Consider the following 26880-nt stretch of genomic DNA (forward strand, 5'->3'; position numbering starts at 1 on the left):
GTATGTATATATATATATATATATATATATATATATATATATATATATATATATATATATATATATTAGTCGATTGTGGGGCCTGAACTAGGGGCCTGGGTGCTGTCCCTCAGCTCTTCAACTCAAGGCTAGCACTCTACCAGTTGAGCCAAGTACCACTTCTGGCTTTTTCTGTTTATGTGGTTGCTGAAGAATCGAACCCAGGGTCTTATGTATGCAAGGCAAGCATTCTACCACTGAGCCACCTTCCCAGCCCAGATTAGGGTATTATTAAAATCACTGATCTCAGTTCATTTCAACAAGTGGAAAGGGTGGTGGGGGAAAAATGTGGAAAGTGGATGGCTGGTGAAGTATTCTGGAAAAGAGGATCTTGGAGACATGAAAGAAGGTGAAGAATTTACTTCTATACCCAGTAAGACAGGCCAAGGGCCATCATCTGCTTTATTCCCTCATTTGCATTATGGATAAGCTGAGACCCAGAGCCACACATAATTTGAACCAACTTAGGCTTCTTTTTTTGGTGTATATGTGCCTGAGTTGGGGCTTGAACTCAGGGCCTGAGTGCTGTCCCTGAGTTTTTTGCTCAAGATTATGGCTCTACCACTTGAATCACAGCTCTACTTCTGCCTTCTTTTTTCTTTTTTGTGCCAGTCTTGGGGCTTGAACTTAGGGCCTAGGTACTGTACTTGAGCATTTTTGCTCAAGGCTAGTGCTCTACAATTTGACTTTTTGGTGATTAATTAGAGTCTCACAGACTTTCCTCCCCAGGCTGGCTTTGAACCTCAGATCTCAAGCCTCCTGGGTATCTAGGATTATAGGCATAAGCCCAGGAATCTTAATAACCAACAACTATGAATTTAACCCCAATAAAAGCATCTCTCAGTTTGGGTTATTTCCTTTCAGTTTGGATGTCCACTACATTCCCTCTTCTGGACTACTGGTTCCACTAGTGCAGTGTGTGAATGATCTCCATGCAACAGACCTTAGATTTAAGTTCACGTGTTCTAATCCGAGTGAAAGAATCACTTATCTTCTCTCTTCTTGTTTCAAGTTGCTTATAAGTGAAATACAGACAATAATTTAATCATCAATTATTTAATTATTTATATTTATTTTTGTGCTAGTACTGAGGCTTGAACTCAGGGCCTGGGCACTGTCCCTTAGCTTAATCGATCAAGACTGGTGCTCTCTACCACAGCTCTATTTCTTTTTTTTGGGGGGGGGGAGGTCTGGTCGGGGGGGCCTGAACTCTGGGTCTGGGCGCTGTCCCTCAGCTCTTCAGCTCAAGGCTAGCACGCTACCACTTGAGCCATAGCACCACTTCTGGCTTTTTTTTTTCTGCTTATGTGGTGCTGAGGAATCAAACCCAGGGCCTCATTCATGCAAGGCAAGCGCTCTACCACTGAGCCACCTTCTCAGCCCCCCACAGCTCCATTTCTGGCTTTTGCTAGTTAATTGGAGATAAGAATCTTTGGTGTTTGTCTGGCCAGGGTGGCTTCAGACCAAGATCCTCAGATCTTAACCTCCTGAGTAGCTATGACTATGATTACTACAGGCATTAGCTACTGGCACCTAGTTCTGTGTGTGTGTGTATGTGTGTGTGTGTGTGTGAGAGAGAGACAGAGAGAGAGAGAGAGACAGAGAGAGAGAGAGAGACAGACAGAGACAGAGACAGAGACAGAGACAGAGACGAGAGAGGGGGGAGAGAACTGGGGCTTGAGTTCAGGGCCTGGGCTCTATCCCTTAGCTTTTCCACTCAAGGCTAGTGCTCTACCAATTGAGCCACAGCTTTACTTCTGGCTTTTTATGGTTAATTGAAGATAAGAGCTCAGAGACTTTCCTGCCTAGGCTGGCTTCAAACTGTGATCCTATGGTCTCAGCCTATTGAACAGCTAGAATTACAGGCATGAGCCACTGGTGCCCAGTTTATCCCATTCTTGATATCCTACATTTGATGGATATCAAAAGACACAGTTCATAATGATACCTCTGTGCCTGGAACTGAGGTCTTCCACCAAATCCCAGGATACTTCCACACACCATCATCCATAGTAAGTGATCCATAAACTGGTTATGGATCACTTACTATGCACTAGTCATAACACCAGGCCACTTATTAGCATTCATCTCTGATCTTCAAATAGGATAAATAGAAATGGGATGAAGTGGGTATTAAGTGAATTGCAAAAGATTGCTCAGATGAGGACAGAAGAGGCAACCTTAGTGCAGTTGTGCTCCAGCTGCTCAGCAGCAGGGATTTTTGTTGGTCGTGGGGCATTTACTCATCGTTTGGGTACTGTCCCTGTTTTTTTTTTTTTCTCAAGGCTAGAGATCTATCACTTTGAACCACAGCTCCATTTCCGGTTTTCTGATAGTTAATTGGAGAGAAAAGCCTCATGGACTGTCCTGCCCAGGCTGGCTTTGAACTGGGATCCTCAGATCTTCGATTTTTGAGTACCTAGGATTACAGGTTTGACACACCAGCGCCGGAGCCAGGGATATTTTGTTTTGGACAGCATTGTGATGCACTGGTTGGTCACAGAGCTAGCTCATAAACAGTCTTTCAACCTAAGCAAACGTTCTAGTTTGTGAAAAATGCAGCTGGGCTCAGGTAACTTACGGCTCTAATCCTAGCTTCTCAAGAGGCTGAGATCTGAGGATCAATGTTTGAAGCCAGCCCAGTAAAGTCCGGGAGACGCTTATGTCCAATAAACCACCAAAAAGCCAACAGTGGAGCTGTGGGCTTAAGTAATAGAGCTTCAGTTTACGCTTAAAAAAAAAAAAGAAAGAAAGAAAAGCTGAAGCCCCTAAACTGGCACAAAAAATAAACAAACAACAACAACAAAAAGCCCCAAGCAAACAAAAAAAAACCCCTAATATAGACAGTGCTACGCCTGCGCACTAGCTATAGGGGCGGAGAGGTCAACAAGAGGACAAGAAGGCGGAGCTGCCAGACAAGGCGTGTCTGTTTCCTTAAACACCCTCACAGCTTATTCCCGATGGCTGGAGCCGGCCTTAGCACAGGTCTGTCTGAAGTGAGTGACAGCGTCTCTTAACCAATAAACGCTGACTCAGTCTGTTGCCGGGTGAAGCAGTACCGCCCCTTCTATGCCGACGGGTGGAGCCGGAACTGACGCTACAAGGGTATGTTACGCGCCGAGAATGCTGATAATGTTCAGTTAGTCGAGCTGTGTTCTCGTTGGAATCTCGGGGCAGAGGCGCTCTAAGCGAACAGGGGGCCTTGCTGTCTTTTTGCAGTATCCACGTTAATGAATTAGAGCCTCAAGAAGAAAAGCGAAAGGCAGAAATGGACTGACAAGAAGAAATGCTGAAAACAAGGGTGCCTACTTTAAAATTTTAAGACGGAGAACACGGAAGGGCGAGCGCTTCTTTCTGATTGGCCGGCGGACGTTGTTGAGGGCCCACACAGCTTCTTCGATTGGTTAGTGATCGCAATTGTTGTGGCAGCTGGCGATTTTCGCCAACGTATTTCCGAGCAAGAGGCGGGGCTGTGTCCAGGCGCGCATGCGCTACTCCTGGGGGCCCCACCCTATACTTCCAGAACCTGTAAGGGGGTGGAGCGAAGAGGTGTTGTTTTGGTTCTGTTTTCTCTGTAGCCCAAGCCCGGAAGGAGGTAGCAAAAAACTTGGGGGACTTTACATCCGGGATCTCCTCGGGGCGTGACCTGCATACCGCCTACGGCCCTCGAACCAGTGCCTAAATCTCTATCCGGGCCTCGCAGCTCCCGTCGTGCTCCGCGCAGTACAGTAGCCCCCCTCATCCGGGTTCTATCCCATCGTGCTTCGCGCTGAGTTTGCTGGGGGGTACTTGGCGGTGCCGCCATGACTATTCTCCCCAAAAAGAAGCCGCCACCTCCCGACGCTGACTCCACCAACGAGCCGCCGCCGCCTGGGCCGCTGCCCCCAGCGCCGCGTCGCGGCGGGGGTGTGGGCGTGGGCGGCGGCGGCACTGGCGTGGGTGGTGGCGACCGCGACCGTGACTCGGGCGTCGTAGGTGCCCGTCCCCGTGCTTCACCACCACCCCAGGGCCCACTACCGGGGCCCCCTGGCGCACTCCATCGGTGGGCACTCTCCGTGCCTCCAGGAGCAGTGGCAGGCCCTCGTCCACAACAAGCCTCTCCACCTCCTTGCGGAGGTCCGGGTGGTCCCGGCGGCGGTCCAGGTGACGCGCTTGGCACAGCAGCCGCGGGGGTGGGCGCGGCGGGCGTGGTGGTGGGCGTGGGAGGCACCGTGGGCGTGGGCGGCTGTTGTTCGGGACCGGGGCACAGCAAGCGACGGCGACAAGCTGCCGGGGTTGGCGCAGTTGGCGGGGGCAGTCCGGAGCGAGAGGAGGTCGGCGCTGGCTACAACAGTGAGGACGAATACGAAGCTGCTGCAGCGCGCATTGAGGCTATGGATCCTGCCACGGTGGAGCAGGTAAGGGCTGGAGAGTAGCTGGGTGGGTGGCAGGTTTTCAAATGGGATCTCCAGACTGAGACCTAAGTAATGCTGAAAGTGTTCTGAAGGACCTAGGTCTTTCTGCTGGTGTGTGAAGCATGAAGCATGAAGAACTTCTTTTACTCCAAGCACTTGGGGTTAGGCACCCTCTTCTTAGATAAGGGAAGGTCTTAAAGATGGATCCTGAGGCCTCTTTAGGACCCTTAGCTGTCATTCCAGGCCGAGTAATTTCATCTAAACTAATAGGTGGGAATTCTCCAGGAGACTCAAGCAGAATTGATCCTGTCCGAGAGGGATGTCTCAGGTGTCTCCAGGGGACTTGTCTATTCAGCGACTTGAACTGTTTGTGTTTTTTTAAGAGAAGTCTGAGATTTTCTCTGCAGGGAATTCAAATAAGGTGACAACTTCAGAGGTGGGGGTGAGCATCCCAAGGAATCTGAATTCCTTTGTTGAGGCTGACATCTTGTGTATTGACAACTCTCCTCTTCCTTTCTAGAGCTGATTGCTCTGCAGCAGGGCCTGGGACCTCAGGGCTCCTAAGCCTGCCTTCTGGAGACATTTCTTGTAGAATTAAAGGCTTTGTGTACAAAGCCCCACACACTTTAGAGAGGGATTTCCTGGGCTTTCCTTTAGGGCGGTAAGACTTCTCTCTAGGAGACGAATTATCTCTTCCAAGGACCACAATCAATACCCAGGGAGAACAGATAGTACTTGGTACAGGAGATCTCTTTCCTCTCAGTAGCCTGAGATAGTCCTTCCATAGAGGCAAGAGTGTGAACCTCTTCTCCTGGACCTAAATCTTCAATTTTTTTTTTCTGAGAAGAAATGCCATTTTAATTAGGATTAAACTTAAGGCCTTAAATTCACATACATTATGTACTGTTACTTTTCAAGGAGGAAAGAGGTAATCAATCAGCTCATTAGGTCTGAAATCATTTTAACAAGGCATTGCTAAAACTTTGTATAGAAAAATAACTCCGTGTTAAATCCTTGGATGTGTTAGTTGAGGATGGAGTGGTGAGCCCCATTTTCCATGGTTTTCTTTCTGTCATCAGGCCTCAGGGGTCACATAAGGCCCCAGAGCATTTCTCTTGGGACTGCAACACAGGTCAGGTTTGGCACACATTTTTATTTTTATTTTGTTTACTTTTTGACTTTTATGTTTATAAACTCAAGAACACTCTTTGGGAATAGGAAGGTTGGGGCTGTCTCTAACAAAAGCTGGCTTGAGCCAGGCGATGGAAGTGAACATTCATGGGCATCTGAGAGCCCCCTACCAACCAGTTATAGAATCCTTTACTTCCATTATAAAGACTGAAACACACTTTGAAGATTTAATATTCCATTTTTTCCCCTCTAATGGGTTTGAGAGCTTCTTTTGTGTGTGCTTGAACTCAGGGCCTGGGTACTGTCTCAGCTTTTTTTTCCTCCCCTCAAGGCTAGCACTCTTATCATTTGAGCCACAACTCCATTTCTGGCTTTTTTGAAGGTTTATTGGAAATAAGAATCTCATGGACTTTTTCCTGCCTGAGCTGGCTTTGAACTTTGATCCATAGATCTCAGCCTCCTGAGTAGCTAGAATTACAGGCTTGAACCACCCAGTGCCTTTGAACTCCTTGTTATGTATTTTGAAATCACAGTTTGGTACATGGGCAGGGTGCAGTTCTAGAAGTGATGTCTGAGCCCCTCTATGGATCTAGTCCTGCCGTCAAGGGCCTGAGATCCACTGTGCTGGACATTTGAAGTTTCTTTTGGGGACAAGAACCCCATATACCTTCCAGAGACGTTATACAGATAAGGTCTAAACTTCTTCCTCAAGAAACTTGAGGTATTCTTCACAAACAGGACTCTGCCCACTGGAACTGAGCCCTGACAACCTTCCCTTGGAACGTGGATGTAGCGAGTCCTGAGAGCTCCTCCCACCTGGGGGGTTGAGTGCCTGTTTTGACCTTAGAATCTGATACCTGAATCTTCCCTGAGGGTGCTGTCACCTCGGGCAACATACATACTCTTCTAGTCAGGGAAACCTTTTAGGAATGTTAGAGTTCCTGCCTTGGGGACAACCACTTTCCTCTCAGTACCGAGGCTGGATGGAATTCTGAGAGAGAGTCTAGGCCTCTTTCCTGGGGCTTGAGCCATTTCCCTCTGGGACAAGAGGTCTTCTGAGTTAGAGACTGATTCCTGAATCCCCCTTGGGCATGAAGCTCTCTTATACACCTGGTGATTCTTTATCACCTCGGAGAGGACGTGAAATTATCTTCAGTGGAACCAAGAGGCATCCTTCATTGGACAGAGGAATGTGGGTACACAGGTCATAAGAATTCCTTATGGGGCTGGGAATGTGGCTTAGTGGTAGAGTGCTTGCCTAGCATGTATGAAGCCCTGGGTTCAATTCCTCAGTACCACATAAACAGAAAAGGCCGGAAGTGGCGCTGTGGCTCTAGTGGTAGAGTGCTAGCCTTGAGCAAAAGAAGCTCAGAGACAGTGCCCAGGCCCTGAGTTCAAGCCCAGGACTGGCAAAAGTTAGGGCCAAGGAAATCCTACATTCTGTAAGAAGGTTGTCAGGTCTGAGGTAGTAAGAGGGATTCTGGACCTGGGAGAGATTTGAACTGTTTTTTTGGGGGGTGTTTTTTTGTGTTTTGTTTTTGCTGGTCCTAGGGCTTGAAGTTAGGGCCTGAGCAGTGTCTCTGAGCTTCTTTATGCTCAAGGCTAGTGTTCTACCACTTGAACCGCTGCACCACTTATGGCTTTTTCTGAATAGTGTGGAGATAAGTCTTACAGACATTCTTGCCTGGGCTGGCTTCAAACTGTGACCCTCAGATCTCAGTCTCCTGAATAGCTAGGATTACAGACCACAAGGGCCCAACTTGGAACAGCTTTTGGGCTTGGGGCATCCATATTCCTGGGAAATTCCCCCAACTCCCTCTCCTTTTGACTCAGTACTTTTGGCTTTTTTCTGGTGTTGGAGCTTGAACTCAGGGCCTAGGTGCTGTCCCTTAGATTTTTCGCTCAAGGCTTAGGCTCTATCCCTTGAGCCATACCTGCACTTCCAATGTTTTCTGGTGGTTAGAGATAAGAATCTTATGGACCTTACTGTCTGGGTTCTGTGTGTGTGTGTGTGTGTGTGTGTGTGTGTCTATGTGTGTCTGCCAGTCTTGGGGCTTGAACTCAGGGCCTGGACACTGTCCCTGAGCTTTTTTGCTCAAGACTAGTGCGCTACCTCTTGAGCCACAGCTCCACTTCTGGCTTTTTGGAGGCTAATCGGAGATAAGAATCTAACAGACTTTCTTGCCTGAACTAACTTCAAACTGTCATCAGATCAATTAGGATTACAGGCATGAGCTACCACCACCTGGCCTGGGCACACTTTGTACTATGATCCTCACATTTCAGTCTCCTGAGTGGTTAGGATTGCAGAAGTGAACCACTGATACCTGGCCTCCACCCATGCTTTTTGTCAAGACAAATCATCTGGATTTAATGCATTCAGAACTAGGAGTTGTTTCTTCTCTCCAAGGGTAGGATAAAGTCTTTCTTTCTTATAGAAATGGGATGCTAGCCAGGTGCTGGTGGCTCATGCCTGTAATCCTATCTACTCAGGAGGCTGAGATCTGAGGATTGCGGTTCAAAGCCATCCTGGGCAGGAAAGTCCGTGAAACTCTTTTATCTCCAATAAGCCACCAGAAAACCGGAAGTGGCGCGATAGCTCAAGTGGTAGAATGCTAGCCTTGAGCTGAAGAGCTGAGGGACAGTGCTCAGGCCCAGAGTTCAAGCCCCATGACCCACCAAAAAAAAAAAGGAAATGGGATGCTGTACATCCATCCCTCATCCTAGGGACAGAGAAGGAAGTACTGTGCTGCCATGTTAATACAGAAAGCACTTTGGGCTAGGAGTGTACGTAGAGGTAGAATGTTTGACTAGCATGCATGAAGCCCTGGGTTTGATAGTCTTGAGCAAAAGAAGCTCAGGGACAGTGCCCAGGCTCTGAGTTCAAGCCCAAGGACTAGGAAAAATAAAGCACTTTCTTGCATCCTTCTTGCAATCCTGCCCTGACATTTGCTCCCATAAGAATATGAGAGTAAAGTTCTGTGGGTTGGTGAAATCTGCCTTTACTTATGACATAGTAGAGGCTTTCTGTCCTACCCTCTTGCCCCACCTCTGGCTCAACTTAGGGCTTATTATTTTTGTGGGGGAAGGGGGTAGAGAATGATTCTTTCTGCTATCCTAATCTTGGTCCTAAACTATCACCAAGATATCTATAGCCTGGTGGCCTATAGGATCTCTTGGACAGAAGGGGATTTTGATCCAGGTTCTGCAAATATACCTCTGTTGTCCCTGGCATCTGCATGTCTAAGTGCTTGGGAGATGATGTTAAGGGGTTCTTTTCTGAGAGATATGGATGCCTTGCAGCGAATTTAACCTTCTGAAAAGGATAACTTGAGTTTGGGGAACTCCTAGAGTTCTTGGAAAAGGTGTATAGGTGCTGAAGTAGGAGGTGACACTGGGTCTAGCCAGTAGTTAGTTTGTCTGAGTTCCAACTCTGGGTTGGTTGGGTTTTATTAAAAGAACCAGAATAGGTTCTGTTTATGTTCCCCTGCACCTTGGTCTCTTCACTGGTCAAATAAGTTGCTGATGAGTTGTTATTTAGCTTTAGAATTTTAAGGAACTCCTATCACTTTGAACTTGGAAGTGACAGTCAATAGTAGGTGTCTTTTGAGGAGAAACTGGATTTTTTTAAATCTTTCTTCCTTGTTTACCCCTCTGTTCTCTCTCAGCCATCTAAAGCTTGATGGGCATGCAAAGTTGCCTATTTGGTGTGAGTCTTAAAGTTGATGAATGGCAATGTTTGTGACCAGCTGTGGTATGGTCATAATCTTGGTGTGGAGCCTGTTGGATATAGTATAAAGAGTTGTTTGGGAACAGTTTGAGCTTTGGAGCATCTTGCTGAGCTGTTTTATAATTAAGTGTAAGAAACTGTCATTTTTGTCATTTTGTCATCAGCTGTCATTTTTGCAAAGTCCATTCCTGCCCAGGGTTATTGAGTGTATGTATGTAGGATCTTGCCTACCTTGTACCTTGACTGATTCTTCTTGTCCAAGATAAGCGGTTTACTCCAGCACCATTTTGCTTTTTCCCAGGAGCTTTTGTATACCCCTTAGTGATACATCATCTAGTGTCTATTCCTTGGACTTCTCTTTTTTATTTTTTATTTTTTGCCTGTCCTGGGGCTTGAACTTGGGACCTCTGTGCTATCTCTGAGCGTCTTTGTGCTCAAGGCTAGTGCTCCTTACCACTTGTGCCACAGCACCACTTCCAGCCTTTTCTGAGTAGCTTATTGGAGATAAGAGTCTCATGGACTTTCTGCCTAGGCTAGGTTTGAACCACTATCCTTCCATTTCAGCCTCTGTAGTAGCTAGGATTACAGGTGTGAGCCACTACGGTTCACGTGTACCCTTGAACTCCTCTTAATACTTCCAGAATCAGATAGTTGTTGAGGAGGCAGAAAATGGTTCCTACCTAAGCAACATGGATTTGAGTCCTGTTTCTACACTAAGTTTTTGTGTGGTCTGCTGTAGTTCCTTTTTTTGGGTCTTGTTTATCTCCATTTATGAAATGGATGCTCTGAAGCAAGTTGCAAACTCTTCACTAATTCCTTTCCACACACCCACTCTTCCTGGAAAATAGTTTTGTGTATGCTGGTACTAGGGTTTGAACTCAGGGCCTGTGCTCTTGCTTAGCTTTTTTGCTCAAGGCTGGCCCTCTACCACTTGAGCCACACCTATAGTTCTGGCATTTTGCTAGTTCATTGGAGAAGTGTCTCAGGAATTTGCTCAGGCTGTTTTCAAACCGTGATCCTCATATATCAGCCTCCTGATTAGTTTAGGGATGAGCCATGGGGTACCTGGTAGTTCAGTTTTAAGTGGGATTTTGGCTTTTGGGGGGATGTACATTTAAACTGGTGTTCATTGTTCTCCCTGCCAAGTGCTATAGACACTTGGGTGTTTGGCTTTACTGAAATGTAACTCCTGTACTATGTGATTCACCAATTAAAAGTGTAGGTTTTAGTATATCACCACAGTCAATTTTAGGACTTTTTTTTTTTTTGCTGGTACTGGGTCTTGAACTCTGGGCTTGGGCACTGTCTCTAAGCTTTTGTGCTCAAGGCTAGTGTTCTACCACTTGAGCGTGTGTGTGTGTGTGTGTGTGTGTGTGTGTGTGTGTGTGTGTGTGTGTGTGTGTGTGTGTGTGTGTGTGTGTGTGTGTGTGTGTGTGTGTGTGTGTGTGTGTGTGTGTGTGTGTGTGTGTTTAATTGAAGGTAAAGAGTCATGAACTTGCCGGGCCCTGGTGGCTCACGCCTGTAATCCTAGCTACTCAGGAGGCTGAGATCTGAGGATCACGGTTCAAAGCCAGCCCGGGCAGGAAAGACTGTGAGACTCCTATCTCCAGTAAACCACCAGAAAACCGGAAGTGGCGTTGTAGCTCAAGTGGAAGAGTGCTCACTTTGAGCTGAAGGGCTGAAGGACAGCGCCCAGGCCCAGAGTTCAAGCCCCATGACCGACAAAAAAAAAAAAAAAAAAAAAGAGTCATGAACTTTGTTGCCCAGGCTGGCTTTGAACCACCATCCTCAGATCTCTGCTTCCTGAGTAGCTAGGATTATAGATGTGAGTCACCAGTCATTTTAGAACATTTTTATCAACCCAAAGAGGAACACTGCACCCCTTAGCCATCATTCCTCAATCTCCTCAATTTCTTTTAGCCTTTGGCAGCCACTAATCTACTTTTTGTTTGGATTGGTTGGTCTAGTCTGGATTTAAGTGGAATCATATGCTATTCAGTCCTTTGTGGCTTTGGCTTGGCTTGGCTTCTTTCAGTTAACATAATGTATTCAAGGCTTATCTGTGGTGTACCATTTATCAGTACTTCATTCTTTTTTATTGCCAAATAGTTGGATCTGAGCTATAGGTTAGGGTCTTGCTCTACTATCCTCCTCCTGACCTGGAGGGTTTGTGGGGGCTGGGAATGTGGCTTAGTGGTAGCGTGCTTGCCTAGCATGCATGAAGCCCTGGGTTCAATTCCTCAGTACAACATAAACAGAAAAAGCTGCAAGTGGCGCTGTAGCTCAAGTGGTAGAGTGCTAGCCTTCAGCAAAAGAAGCTCAGGGACGGGGCTGGGACGGTGGCTCAGTGGTAGAGTGCTTGCCTTGCAAGCATGAGGCCCTGGGTTCGATTCCTCAGCACCACATAAACAGAAAAAGCCAGAAGTGGCGCTGTGGCTCCAGTGGTAGAGCGCTCACCTTGAGCTGAAGAGCTGAGGGACAACACCCAGGCCCAGAGTTCAGGCCCCATGACTGGCAAAAAAAAAAAAAAAAGCTCAGGGACAGTGACTTAAGCCCTGAGTTCAAGCCCCAGGATTGACAAAAAAAGAAGTCTGTGTCTGTGTTTTTCATTGGGTGGATTGCTTATGTTTTGCCTGTGGAGCTGTGCCAGTGTTCCTGGGTGTTTGGGGGAAGGACATAGTCTTGGCACCAGAGTTGCTGGGACAGAGTTGTGAGGCCCAGAATACTAAACACATCTCTTGGCCATGGGTTCTAAGAAGGCATCTGTCCATTGCTGTTGCTGCTGTTGCCATCTTTCCCTGCCTCCTTTGTCCCTTCAGTGCAGCTCATTTACCCATAGGTTGGGTTGGCAACTTCCCAGACTAGGAGAGAATTCCAGGCCCCTACTGCCTTAATTCTAACTGCCCCCCCCCAAAGATGTGTGGTATAGAGTGAGAGCCATGCCATAACTACAAGGCATGGGGTGGAGCTCAGATACCAAGGAATGCTACAGTGAAACAACTTAGACTTGATATCAGCTTTTCCTATGGCAGCTGTGGCAAATTACGATGAACTGAATAGCTTAAACAATAAAAGTAATTTTGGCCAGAAGGCCAAAATTGGTTTCACTGGGCCAAAATCAAGCTATTGGCAGGACTACACTTCCTCTAAAGGTTCTGGGGAAGAATTCTAGCCATTTTTCAGTTTCTGGTGGTTTTTCTGCATATGTATATGTGGCTTTTTCTTTCTTTCTTTTTCTTTTTTTTTTTTTTTGGTCTGGTTGTGGGGCATGAACTCTGGGCCTGGGCACTGTCCTTCAGCTCTTCAGCTCAAGGCTAGCACTCTACCACTTGAGCCACAGTGCCACTTCTGTCTTTTTTCTTTTTGCTTATGTGGTGCTGAGGAATCGAACCCAGGGCCTCAGGCATGCAAGGCAAGCGCTCTACCACTGAGCCACCTTCCCAGCCCCAGTATGTGGCTTTTTCTATATCACATCTTCCTCTTATGTGCATGTTGCACATGTTTGTGGTGGTACTTAGGGTGGAACTTAGAGCCTTGTGGGTTTTGTTTTTGCTTTTTTATGTTTTTTTCCCCCAGTCCTGGGGCTTGAACTCAGGCCTGAGCACTGTCACTGAGCTGCTTTTGCTCTAGGCTAGCACTCTACCACTTGAGCCATAGCACCGCTTCTGGTCTTTTCTGTTTATGTGGTACCGAGGAATTGAACCCAGGGCTTCATACATGCTAGGCAAGCATTCTACCACTAAGCCATATTCTCAGCCCTCAAGAGCGTTGTGTTCTTATTTGGTGCTTTTCTATCTTTTTTTTTTTTTTTTTTTTTTTTTGGTTAGTTGTGGGGCTTAAACTCATGGCTTGGACATTGTTCCTGTTTTTTTTTTTCTCTCTCAAGGCTAGCACTCTACCATTTCACAGTTTTTTGGTTTTTTTTGTTTTTTTTGTGTGTGGTATTAAGGTTTGAACTGAAGGCCTTGTGCTGGCTAGGCAGGTGCTCTAACACTTGAGCCATGCCTCAGCCCCTGTCTGTCTCTTTTTTTGTGTGCTGTTCCTGGGGCTTGAACTTGGTGCCTGGGTACAGTCACTAGACTCTTTTGCTCTATGCTAGGAGTCTACGACTTGAGAAACAAAAGCTTCACTTCTGGCTTTTTGGTGGTTAATTGGAGATAAGTGTCTCATGAATTTTTCTTTTTTTCTTTTTTTTTTTGGTCCGGTCCTGGGGCCTGAACTCTGGGCCTGGGCGCTGTCCCTCAGCTTTTCAGCTCAAGGCTAGCGCTCTACCACTTGAGCCACAGTACCATTTCCGGCTTTTTTCTTATGTGCTGAGGAATCGAACCCAGGTCTTCATGCATGCAAGGCAAGCGCTTCACCACTGAGCCACCTTCCCAGCCCTCATGAATTTTTCTGCATTGGCTGACTTTGAACCTTATGATTGCATTTAGGTCTCACCTGATATTCTAAGGTAACTTCCCTGTGTTAAGATCTTCAAGTTAGCCTGTGTTGCTAACTTATCCTAAAAAATGTTCTACCAGTTTTTTTGTTTTTTGTTTTGGATGGTCCTAGGGCTTAAACTCTGGGTCTGGGTTGCTGTCTCTGAGCTCTTTAGCTTAAGGCAAGCACTCTGCCACTTGAGCCACAGCGCTACTTCCCGTTTTCTGGTGGTTCATTGGAGATAAGACTCTCATGGTTTTTCCTGCCCTGGTTGGCTTTAAACTATGATCCTCAGATCTCAGCCTCCTGAGTAGCTAGTATTACACGTGTGAGCCATTGGCACCCTGCTTTACCTATATCTTTTCTAACTGGATAAAAATGGTGGTAATGGTGATGGTTATGGTTTTTGGTGGTGTTGGCTGTGGGGTTTGAGCTCGGAGCCTGGGCTTTGTCCCTGAGCATTTTTGCTCAAGGCTAGTGCTCTACCACTTGTGCTACAGTGATACTTCTGGCTTTTTGGTGGTTAACTGGAGATGAGAGTCTCACAGATTTTCCTGCCTGGGCTAACTTTGAACCATGATTCTCAGATCTTACCCTCCTGAGTAGCTAGGATTACACATGTGAGCCACCAGCACCAGGCCATTATTCTTATTTCACAGATCAGAAAATTGGCTCAGAGCAGTTCATCACATGGTGGAGCTAGATTAGAACATCTGTCAGTTGGGTCTCACAGTCTATTCTGACTTCTCTTGGGCCTTTATACGTCAGTATGTCACATAGTCCTGCCTTCATTTTCGATATCAGAGAGCTTAGCCCAATTGTGAATGCTCAAAGTAGGGAAAGATTGTCACATAATCTCAGCAGTGAACTTGTGAAGTTCAGGGCCTAAACTCTACTAGCTTAAATTTATCTTTGACTGGAGCTCCATTCCCAATAATACCTCCTTAATATTTCCAGTGAGAAAGTGAAAGGCCAAAGTCTAAGCTCTTCAGGCTGTTGATGCTTGCTAAAGGTACAGCCTCTAGATCCAGACCTAGATACTTATGTTGCTGCCCTGGACCCAAATACTGTTCTTGTGTCTGCAAATTCCTCAATATTTAGGGACAAATTAGGATTTCCCCAAGACTTGCTGCCAGTTATGTCTCTGCTATGACTCAATAGGCATCCTCTGTTGCCTCTAAACTAAAATTTGCTGGTGTTCACACCCCAGATCCTTTCTGCCTTTGTAAAATGAGGATAGCATTTCCTGACACTTGGGCTCTGGTAAGGGCAATTAAATGAGGTCTGTACCTACTGTAGAGCTGACACTTAGCTAATGAGAGCTCATCTTTCTTCCTAGCCGATCCCTGCTTACAAGCCTAGTCCTACTTGGGCCTTTACTTGAGCTCGCTTCTGGGTTGCTATCCCTGGTGCTTAGTGATAGAATCAGTTAGCAAGCATTTCTGGAGTTCTTTGTGTATTAATCCTTTGCTTAAATGCCAACCCTAATGACAGAGTCAGCTCTCCTCCTCTTGTTTTATAGGGTGTGTTCACCTCTTTCAAAGTCTCAAGCATACACTTTGTATGGTCATTGTCTGTTTTCTTCCATCTTGTTTGTGAGCTTATCAAGATAGATAATTCTTTTCCTTCTTTTTCTTTCTTTCTCTTTCTTCCTTTCTTCATCTTGGTACTGGGGTTTGAACTTGACCTGGTGCTCTTCCTTGGCTTTTTTTTTGCTCATAGCTGGTACTCTGCTACTTGAGCCATACCTATACTTCTGACTTTTTGCTGGCTAATTGGAGATTAGCTAACTGGAGATTCTCTAGAATTTGTCTGGGCTGGCTTCAAACCTCAATTCTCAGATCTCAGCCTCCTGAATGTCTGGGATTATAGGTGTAAGTTACTGGTGACTGGCATGATATATATATATTTTTTATGTCAGTCGTGGGGCCTGAAATCTGGGCCTGGGTGCTGTCCTTCAGCTCAAGGATAGCGCTCTACCACTTGAGCCACAGCTCCACTTCTGGCTTTTCTGTTTATGTGGTACTCAGGAATAGAACCCAGGGCCTCATGCATGTAAGGCAAGCACTCTACCACTGAGCCACCTTCCCAGCCCTGGCATGATATTTTTAATTTTTAATGTTTTGCCAGTCCTGGGGCTTGAACTCAGGGCTTGGGTACTGTCCCTGAGCTTCTTTTGTTCAAGGCTAGCACTCTTTTTTTGGGGGAGGGGGGTTCGGTTGTGGGGCCTGAACTCTGGGCCTGGGCGCTGTCCTTCAGCTCTTCAGCTCAAGGCTAGCGCTCTACCACTTGAGCCACAGCGCCACTTCCGGCTTTTTTCTTTTTGCTTATGTGGTGCTGAGGAGTTGAACCCAGGGCCTCAGGCATGCAAGGCAAGCAAGCGCTCTACCACTGAGCCACCTTCCCAGCCCAAGGCTAGCACTCTTACACTTGAGCCACAGCGCCACTTTAGGCTTTTTCTGTTTATGAGGTACTGAAGAATCAAACCCAAGGCTTCATGCATGCTAGGCAAGCACACTACCACATTCCCTTATTTTTATCTATTCATTTTCCAGTTCAGGATCTGTAAATTTTTCTTGGATTAATAAGAGTCCTACTACTCCCCTTTTCCTGCTTTCTTCTGTCATCTCCTCTATACCTGGGAGTTTGGTGTGCTTCCTCCTTTTTTCAAAATTCATCCTTCTGTCAAGTGTGAACTTAGTTTTACTGTTTCACCTTCCTTGATGGACACCCCCTGGTTGTAGTGGTGCCATGGCTGTGGTAAATGGCTGATTCTTGTCAAGCAGGGATGGATTTGGTAACTCGCATAATGTGCTAGTCCACAATCTCCATGGCAGGAAGGGCACCTGGACTACTGTAAGATTGTTACAGTCTGTGCCCCCTTTGGATGCCCATTGAGGGCATCCAGTGAAACACAGAGCTCTAAACTTTATGCTTATTCTTTGACAGAAATTCCTCTCCTTATTTTCCAAGTATTTTCCAAGGAGATGATTTCCTTAAGGGGACAAATGGCCTTAGAGAGAAAGATGACCCTCTGTGTGATTAGTATTAGTTGAGATCTGCAAATCCCTGGGTTGGGTGAATGTCCATACTGAGCAGGTTTGTAGTTTGCTGCCCTGTTGGTAGATCAGGCTGGTTGCGTTAGTGTCCAGCAGAGGGCGCAAAGAGTCTGGGAAAAATCTGCTTTGTTTTAAAATGGAAAATACCTCTTGAGTAGTACATGATAATTTTTTAAGAATCTGAAAGTGCACATGTGTACGGGTTCATTTATCCTAGACCTTTGGGGCCAGATGTGATTTGGAATTTAGAAAATTTCAAATTTTGGAAAAAGTTCCCTGGTATATGTATTTTGTATTATATAACACTTCAGCAGAGAATGAAGCAGGACTTAATGAGCAAATGCCTGAATGTTTCTGCTGCAAAACGTTTGAATCTTCACTCCCAGTTGAGATCCTTGGGTGTCACTTGTAGTTAACACAAGTTGGATAAAGGCTAGATTTTTAAAAACTTGTTTTTGAAGACTTGATGTTTAAAATTGTCTGAGTTTTTGAATTTTGGACAAAGGATTATATACCTTTATCACGAAGGAAGGTGTGCCAGGCATTGGTGGCTCACACGTCTAATCCAGGCTACTTAGGCTGAGATCTGAAGACTTGAGGTTCAGAACCAGCAGACAAACCTTATCTGTAACCATCAAAAAGCTGGAACTGGAGGCATGATTCAAGTGAGAGAGCCAGATATGAGAGTGAAGAAGCTAAACAAGAACTTGAGGCTCTGAGGTCAAACTCACACTTTAGTGTGTGCTTGCACACACTAAAAAGGAAGATATAGGAAAAAATTTTCACGTGTATATAACTTACATGTATAGAATGGTGTAAATCTTGTGTATATATGTATTAAAAGTCAAAGTTGAGATCTATCTTTGTACATCTTTTGTCTTCTGAATCTTAGGATACCCCAGCTGTATGTGAGGCTAAAGATCTAGGCTCTTGTCTGTCACTCTTTTCAACATCTCCCCTGGGTGAAACTCCTTGGAAGTAGCACCAGACACTTCATATAGGCACTTACTTGGTCACGGCCTCTGACTGCCTAGACCAGGCCCTACAAGATCAGCAGGATTGAGAAGGCAAATGGGGCCCCCTTGTGAGCAAGTGTTATTCTCTCTCACCCAGTCTATAAAAGAAAGAGACTCCTACTCAGTCTATAGAAGAAAGAGACTCCTACTCTATGAATATAGAGTGGTCAAGAAGGGTCAAGAACTGCCCAGTTTCCTCTATGCTAGTTATCTGAGTTCCTTAAGAGTTTGAGGGAAGGGCCCTGGGGAGGTGGTACAGGCCTTCCCTGTTGCTCATCCCCACATCTTCCCTTCAGCAGGAGCATTGGTTTGAAAAGGCCCTGCGAGACAAGAAAGGCTTCATCATCAAGCAGATGAAGGAGGACGGCGCCTGTCTATTCCGGGCTGTAGGTGAGTCTCTACCTCAGCCCTCAAGGGCCTAGGGCTGTCCCTGGGCTGTTTCTCAGTTGTCTGGAGTGGTCCCTGAAACAGGGTTGAATAGGGTTATCTGGCTCCAGGCTCCAGGCTCCAACCTTAAGTTAGTATTCTGCTGCTGGCCTTGGGTCATGAAAGTTTGGTGGTACAAGAATAATAATGGTGCTCTTTTTCCTTCTCTGTCTCTGTGTGCCTCCATGTCATGTGGGCTGGCAGTTTGCTCTCCCCCCCAATAAACACTTTTTTTTTTGCCCATCCTTGGGCTTGAACTCAGGGCCTGTGCACTGTTTCTGAGCTTCTTTTGCTCAAGGCTAGCACGAAGTCTTCCACTTGAGCCACAGTGGCAATTCCAGCTTTTTCTGTGCATGTGGTACTGAGGAATCAAACCCAGGGCTTCATGCATGCTAGGCAAGCACTCTACCACTAAGCCACTTGTCAGCCCAATAAACTTTCCTCCCTGAAAAAAAACAACAACAAAATAACAGCAATGATATTAATAAAGAAAATGGAGCTAGTTGCTGGTGGCTCATGCCTGTAATCCTAGCTATTGAATAGGCTGAGTTCTAAGGAAGGATTGGGGTTTGAAGCCAGCCCTGGTAGAAGAGTCTGAGACTTTTAATTAACCAGCAGAATGCCCAAAGTGAACAGGAAAGTGGTAGATCACCAGCCTTGAGTAAAGGAGCCAAGGGAGAGCATAGGCTGAGTTCAAGCTCCAGTACCAGTAAAGTATATAAATAGATTGAATAAATAAATAAATAAATCACTTAGGGACAGATTGTTCTGTTGGCACTACAGGAAACTCAATTCTTCCAGGTGTAGGTGATTATAGTGACTATTGCTACCATTTCTCAGGTAGTAAAAGTGGCTCAAAGATGGGTAGTAACTTGCCCATGGTCACACACAGTATGTAATAAATTGGCATTTGGAGTCTTGGATTAGATTATGCTCTTAACCACAGCACATTGCTATAACTGGGGGATACAGGATGAGTGTGTTTACACCCAGACCCTCTCTGGGTGGGGGTGTGTGTGTGTGTGTGTGTGTGTGTGTGTGTGTGTGTGTGTGTGTGTGTGTGTGTGTGTGTGTGTGTGTGTGTGTGTGTGTGTGTGTGTGTGTGTGTGTGTGTGTGTGTGTACCAAACTAGATCTTTAGAAACTTCTTCTATCATGGATTTAGAAACTTCTTCTATCATGGATTTTTTTTCACTTACACAGAAGTAGAATAGTGAAACTTTGCATAGCCATTGTTAGGAAACTGAGTTGTGAGGGCATTAGAATAAAGAAAGAACAACAAACTCAACAGACCAGATCAACTTTAATTGAAGGTTGAAGAGGGATGCTATGGTGACCTGAGGAAAGTCAGGAGACTGGAGGTGTAGTGGAGAATAGGGGTGGAGGGACTTAAGTACGGTAAGGGATGGGGTCAGGGTCCCAGGTAGCTGGAGGATTTCAGAGGGTTTCACAAGTTTAGAATACAGGTCTGGCTCTGGGAATTTATTGTTTGAGCAACTCCCTTGACCTATCTGTTTTAAGGAATTCTGGTACCTATCACCAGAATAGATGGGAATGGGGGGAAGTGGGCTTTCATATTTAGATTAAAATTCTGGGCTGGAGAATTTCAGGAGGGTGGGAGGAGGGTAGTCAGAGGGTAGTCAGCATGCCATGGGAGCAACACTGAGTTACTGCATTAGGAGAACAGATTCCCATCACTCAATATCTAGCTTCAAAATAGTCATCAACACAACACATGGCTAGCCTTGTTTCATCACTCACTACCCTGCCTACTCTTTCTCACTCCCCTGAAACCATTTTAAAAGCAAAACCCTGACATTGATCATTTCATTTATAAATATTTTTGTATGTCTCTAATAAATATAGACTCTTAGTCTCTCTTTTTCTTACATTAACGTGCTGTTTTCACCAAGCACGGGTGGCTCATTGCTATAAGTTTAGCTACTCAGGAGGCTGAGATCTGAGGATAATAGTTTGAAGCCAGCCTGGGCAGAAAAAACTGTGAGACTCTTATCTCCAATAAACTATCAAAAATCCAGAAGTGGAGTTATGGCTTGAGTGGAAGAGTGCTAATCTTGAGCAAAAGAAGGTCAAGGACAGTGCCCAAGCCCTTAGTTCAAGCCCCAGGACTGGCACCAAAAAAAGCCATTATCACACATAAAAAATTAATAGATTCTTCATATCACTTGTTAGCCAGCCCAGAGCTAGATCTTTGAGGGTCTTCTGGTTCTGAATCTGTGACCTAAGAAGTAGTTGTGAAGTTCCATGCCAGTGTGGAGGGAACCTGGAAGTATGACCTTTCCTTTCTCCCGAGCTCTGCTATCTTCCACAAAAAAGTTTTCCTTACTGTAATAGGAAGGAACTTTGAGCTGGGAGTCAGAAGATCTGGTTCCTAGTCCTGGCCCCAGGTCATAACTCTGCAGCCCTTCTTGTTTTGCTCTTCTTTCTCTTAGGTTCTGGTTAATCCACTTATCTACTAAAGGGCTAGACTGGTTCAGGTACCACTCCTAGCTATACCACTGATTTTCTGGTGTGACCTTGGACAAGCAACTCTTTGTTCCTGAGCCTCTCCTGAGCTGTAAAATGGGGTCAGAAAGACCCCATTGTTGTAAAGGTTGAATGAGGTTACTTTGGTAAATCCCTTAGTGCCTGACATAACCCTCATGAAACAATAAAACCCAGATGTTATTGTTATTGGTGCCTTAGATCCAGAAGTGTTTTTTGAATGGGTGGAGTGAATGGTAGCTTCCCCCTTCTACCAAGCAGAAGTTGTTCAGGCAATGGATTCTGTTAGTCTGGGAAAATTCCAAATCTCCCACCCTTCTGGCTTGAGTTCATATTCTCCCTGGGCTGTTTCCTAGAGGAAAGAACTGGGTTTGGGAGCATCTTAGATAAAGGGAAGGCAGAAAAAGAACAAGTAGGAGGAACCTGTTAGATGCTAGGCTGTATGTTGACCTGAGGCTGGGTGTGGAGAAAGCAGGGTTAATGGTAGAGTTGGACATCTGGACTTGGTGATCATTCAGGCAGCCCTTTGGGTTAGTGAGGTCCTGGTGTGTACAATAACCCATATCAAGAGCTGTGTGTGTGTGTGTGTGTGTGTGTGTGTGTGTGTGTGTGTGTGTCTAGCTATTCTCCCCAAACACTCCCAACACCCCTCCTACACCATTAGGGCCTTCCAGTAAGGGGCCCAAGCTTACAGGAAGAGCTGACCACAGCAGGTTGAAGGCCCTTCCTTATCAGCACTATGGCTACACATTTCCCGTGACTGGGCTGCCCTCGGCTTTTCTCTGTAAAACCTCAGAAGTCCCATGGCCTCTCCCCTGAAGTACATGGCCCCTGGTCTCTAGGCTTCATCTAGAGGTTTCCTTGGTGCAGAGTACACAATACATGTGCCTGGGAAGGGGACTTTGTCCCCAGGCCTTCTGCTATCCCTAGCTTATTCCCGCCTAGCTTATACAAGAACAGATGGTAGTCATCTTCAGCTTAGTGCAAAAGCCTGCAGGCTCTGACTTCCTGCCATGCATTGAATAGTTGGAAGTAGCACGTAACTGAGAGTTAGAGTTGGGTAGATTGCAAACATACAGCACAACACTTTCTTGTTTCCCTGACCCCTACTGTGTGCAAATCTGGGCGGTTCAGGCTCTCCTGTGAAATTTGGGTCATTGTCCATTGAGATAGATCTGAATAGATTAAGGCTTTGAAAAGCAGGGCTGAGGCCATATCTCAGGGAAGAGTACTTGCCTAACATTTGCAAGGCTCTGGGTTTGATCCCACCACTTTCGTTCCCCCCCCCCACCAAATAAAAGGGAAATGATATGCTCAGGGTCATTAGTGGCAGAGCTGTCATAGGAACTCCTAAGTGTCTAAAGAACCCTCCCTCCCTCTCTGTGCTGGAGTTTGAACTCTGGTTCTTGTTTGCCAGATTGGCGCTCTTCTACTTGAACCATACTCCCAGCCCTAAGAACACAATTTTTCTATGATCCTATAAGCCCTGGGTTCTTAGCTGGGTTGTCCACTGGCTAGGTGACCTTGGCTGTGTTCTTGACGTCTCAGTACATTGTAACCTTCTGCTGTTAGAAATCCTTGAGGAATGTGGTTTTCCGACCTCTGTTTTGTCTCTAAGGTCTGGAAGTTCTTTTTGAACTAGTATGAATTGCTTATACCCAGTTCTCCCTTACTGCCTCCTGTTGGGGATTTGTGAATAGCAGTGAAGGTTTGGGTGGAGTGGAGGTAGGAGTCTCTTAGGTATCCTGTGGCCCACCCTGCCCCTGCTGTGTTCAGATAACCTTCTCCTAGAAATGTGAGTCTGCATCTGTCCCTTTCTCCAAGTAACTTTGACTCAGCAAAAGCCTCTGGCTCTGCTATGTTAATGGCTTCTGGGCAAACTGGAGGCCTTATGAATGTGTCAGCATGGGCCAGAGGGGAGTGGCTATGGCTGTGTTTGTTATGGCCAGAAATGTTGACCAGGACCACTCCCTTCTACATTTTGTTTTTGGAACAAGACTGTCCACACTGAGAGAGATAGATCTTAGATCCTGTGTGCACATGTGGTTGCACGAGTGCGCCAGTCGTGGGGCTTGAACTCAAGGCCCGAGCGCTATATCTGAGACTATCTCCAATTAACAACCAAAAAAGCTAGAAGTGCTGGTGTGGCTCAAGTGGTAGAGCGCTAGCCTTGAGCAAAAGAGCTCAAGGATAGCACCCTGGCCCTGAGTTCAAGCCCCACAACTGACGAGAGAGAAAGAGGGAGGGAGGAAAGGAGGGAGGGGGAATAGGGGGGAGAAAGAAGAAGAGAGAGGAGAAAAGGAAAGAGGGAAGAGAGATGGCCTGTAACCTGTGATTTGGGGGCCACATAGCCAGTATCACAGCATCATGGTTCGAGGTTGAACCAGGCCACTAAAGGAGAAGATTCCTATAAGCCATTTCCTGTACAACAGCCTCCTTTGACCTTTCTTTGCTCATTATCCTTCCATTTTCTCATCTTTGCCATGGGAATCATTGAGCAGAGGAACATATATCTAAGAGACCAGGCTCCAATTTCTTGTCTTCTCCACTGGTGTGTGACCATTGGGGTAGTTGGGATTATGAGCCACAGCTATTTGATAGGTGGGTGGGGTCTTTTCTTGACTCCATTTTCCTCATTAGAATTGGAGGGAATAGATCAGGTTTCTGTCATCTGCTACTGCAGTGTGTACCTGGAATTGTGTGGTTTACTTTTAGGTCCCTTACAGACAAAAAGTTTCCTTTTCTGTCCTTAGCACTTCAGGAAGACAGGCAGTTAGAAACCTGGGAAGTAAATGGTTGCCAGTACCCTCTAAAGCAAATGGAAGGACCCTGTGCTTAAAGCCTTTTCAAGGCTCAAGCCAGTGCTTGTGGCTCAGGCCTGTAATCCTCCTCAGAAGGCTGAGAGCTGGGATCTTGGTTTGAAGCTCATCCTGACAGACAGTTCTACAAGGTGCTTTATCTCGAGTTAACCAGCAAAAAACCTGACTGGAGATGTAGTTCAAGTGTTAGAGACCAGCTGTGAGGAAAAAAAAAAGAAGAGCAAGAACCCAAGGCCCTGAGTTCAAGCCGAGTACCAGCACAAGAAAAGGAAAAAAAAAGAACTGTCTCTTGAGCCTTCTTGATATAAGTCTTGGCAAATATTGACTATATTTTAGGGACCCTAAGGAGTAAGGACTTTGCCTAGGCACCAGGGGAAAGAAGTTGAGGCAAATCTGTTAGGCTTATTAGTCACTCCCTCTCCAGCATACCCCCAGCAAAGCCTAGAAGGAAATATGGTAGGGCAGGAGAGGGAGTTTGCTCCTGTATTTGCAGTCTTCTGTCTTTTCTGATTGGTGGCAAGGGCATCTACTGGCTTCATGCAGTGGTTCAGTGTTGTCATTTAGTTAGCCAGGTGGGTATTTAGTCTCAGACAATGTCTTTGGCAGGCCCTGATGTATGTAGGTACACATGTGACAGTGTATATGGGTATCTCTATATGCTCAGAGAAAGCAAAAATGTGTCATGTTTGGGGGTTAAGGTTCATGCTGACCTCCATGGCCGAAGGAAGGCTACAGCTCCTCATACCTGTTATTTGCTCCAATCCCTGGCCTTTCCTGGTTTCTAGCTGATTCCTATTAGTACTCATGGGGAAACTGAGGTAAACAAGATTAATCCTGGCCCCAGGAGGTAAGGTAGAATAGTTGATAACTGTCTTGTGTGGAGGATGGTAATGTCACTTGGGTCTAGCAGTTACTCCTTAAGAGGCTGGCCTCATCTTCACGTCCCCATTCCCCATATATGGTCTTGAGTGAATTGTGCTGTTTCTGTGTTATTGTTACATATGGGTAAAGTAGGATTTTTTTGGTGAGGATCACATGAGTAGGAGTATGAGGTTTTTGGAACCAATTTGTTGTTTTGTTTTGTTTTGTTTTGTTATTGGTGTCGGTACTGGGACTTGAACTCAAGGCCTGAGTGCTAGCCTTTAGGTTTTGCTCTACCACTTGCAGTTCTGCTTCTGGCTTTTTGTTGGTTAATTGAAGATAAGAGTCTCATGGACTTTTCTGCGACTTTTCTGCTTGCGCTGCCTTTGAACTTTTTTTTTTTTTTTTTTGTCTGTCATTGGATCTGAACTCTGGGCCCGGGTGCTGTCCCTCAGCTGTTCAGCTCAAGGCTAGTGCTCTACCACTTGAGCCATAGCACCACTTCCAGTTTTCTGAGTGGTTTATTGGCGATGAGTCTCACAGCCAGCCAGTTGCTCACGCCTGTAATCCTAGCTACTCAGGCGGCTGAGATCTGAGGATCATGGTTCAAAGCCAGCCTGGGCAGGAAAGTCTGTGAGAATCTTATCTCCAATAAACCACTCAGAAAACCAGAAGTGGCGCAGTGGCTCAAGTGGTAGAGCACTAGCCTTGAGCTAAAGAGCTGAGAGACAGTGTTCAGGCTCAGAGTTAAAGCCCTATGACCAACCAAAAAAGTCTCACGGCCTTTCCTGCCCAGGCTGGCTTTGAACCTCGACCTCAGTTCTCAGCCTCCTGAGTAGCTAGGATTACAGGCGTGAGCCACTAGCACCTGGCTGCCTTTGAACTTTGATCCTCAGATCTCAACTTCCTGAGTGGGTAGGATTACAGGCGTAAACTATAGTGCAATTTGTTCGGTTTTGTTTGAGCATCTCCTTTTCTAGCTCAGGCTGGCTTTGAACTTGAAATCCTACCTCAGCCTCCTGAGTGCTTGGATTAACATGTATGTACCACACACCTAGCAAAGGCTGAGAATTTCTGAAGCCTCTTTCGGATAGAATGAAGTATGGTACGATGCTAGAGGACTTCTTCCAGCGGGATCATGAGAGGGGGGAACAGGTGCAGGTAGCCAAGTGCAGCATCAGCAAGAGGAGAAGTTTCAGTTTCTGTCAAAACAAGTTCTCTGAATTCCCCCAGCTCTATAGGTCATTGGATAGCTCTTTCTCCTATCTTGTCCCTCCTCCCTACACACACACACACACACACACACACACACACACACACACACACACACACACACACACACACACACACACACACACACACACACACACACACACACACACACACACACACACACACACACACACACACACACACACACACACACACACACACACACACACACACACACACACACACACACACACACACACACACGGAAATCCAGCCTGAATTCCCCCACCTCTGTAGGTCATTGGATAGCTCTTTCTCCTATCTTGTCCCCCCTCCCGACAGACAGACAGACACACACACGGATTATAAGTCCAGCCTGGTCTCCAGCTCCATGCCAACTATCTGGGAGGGAAAAGCTTTCTGAGGGACAGAGGCAGTTCTGTGAAAGTCAGAAAAACTAATTCATATTTGAGTGCTTGTGATATGATAGAGTTTCCTTTTTTTTTGCTAGTCCTGGGGCTTGAACTCAGGGCCTAGGCAATGTCCCTGAGCCTCTTTTGCTCAAGGCTAACATTCTACCACTTGGGCCACAATGCCACTTCTGGCTTTTTCTGTTTATGTGGTACTGAGGAATCAAGCCCAGGGCTTCATGCATGCTAAGCAAGCACTCTACCACTAAGCTAAACTCCCAGCTCCCTACTGTTCTCACTTCTATCATTGAAGGAGTCCTCTGTTCCTCTTGGTTGAGGCGGTATTGATGAGGTTGGAGGCGTGGTTCCATTGGTAGAGTGCTAGCCAATGAGCGAAAGCAGCAGGTACCAAGTCCCAGTCTCAGTCTCAGACTTAAAAAAAAAGAAGAGGAGGTACTGTTGCTGTTTGCTTGGTTTAGAGAATCAGATTTTCTTTCACATTAATGATTGTAAAATTAGGGTACAGTGGGTGGGGAGTTTCTCCCATAGTTACATGTATGTGCATATATGTAATTGTTGTGACGTGCTTATACCTAAGGACCCTGTATGAAAAAATTAATAGTTTGATATGAATTTGCTTGCTGGAGTTTTGAATGTAGGGTATAGAAAATCAGTTTGTGGACCTGGAAGGGGAGGGTCATTATTGTTTGCAAGAGGAGACAGACATCATTTTGTATTTGGGGCTTTCCTCTGGTTGAGGAAGTGCAACAGAATTAAGGAAGGGCTTAATAAGCCATTCCCATAGCTTTCTGGCTGACTCTGAGGGTGGCTGGCAATATGATGGAGTTATTGACCTC

At 46.0% G+C, this 26880-nt stretch overlaps 1 protein-coding gene across 4 annotated transcripts in view; it reads left to right on the forward strand.

Annotated features, from left to right (window-relative positions):
* Positions 1–3069: 3069 nt before the first annotated feature.
* Otud5 (OTU deubiquitinase 5) overlaps positions 3070–26880 on the forward strand; it is a 42065-nt gene continuing 18254 nt past the window's right edge. For 2 of the 4 annotated variants that reach the window (XM_070040491.1, XM_070040493.1), the window contains exons 1-3: positions 3155–3442; positions 3618–4436; positions 18088–18181. In XM_070040491.1, coding sequence (XP_069896592.1) covers positions 3843–4436; positions 18088–18181 — 688 coding nt within the window. In that variant the 5' untranslated portion in view covers positions 3155–3442; positions 3618–3842. The other 2 variants (XM_070040492.1, XM_070040494.1) reach the window with 2 other exon arrangements.

This window comes from Dipodomys merriami, unplaced genomic scaffold (assembly GCF_024711535.1).
Source record: "Dipodomys merriami isolate MVZ:Mamm:240054 unplaced genomic scaffold, mDipMer1.0.p SCAF_3, whole genome shotgun sequence".
Classification (NCBI taxonomy): domain Eukaryota; kingdom Metazoa; phylum Chordata; class Mammalia; order Rodentia; family Heteromyidae; genus Dipodomys; species Dipodomys merriami.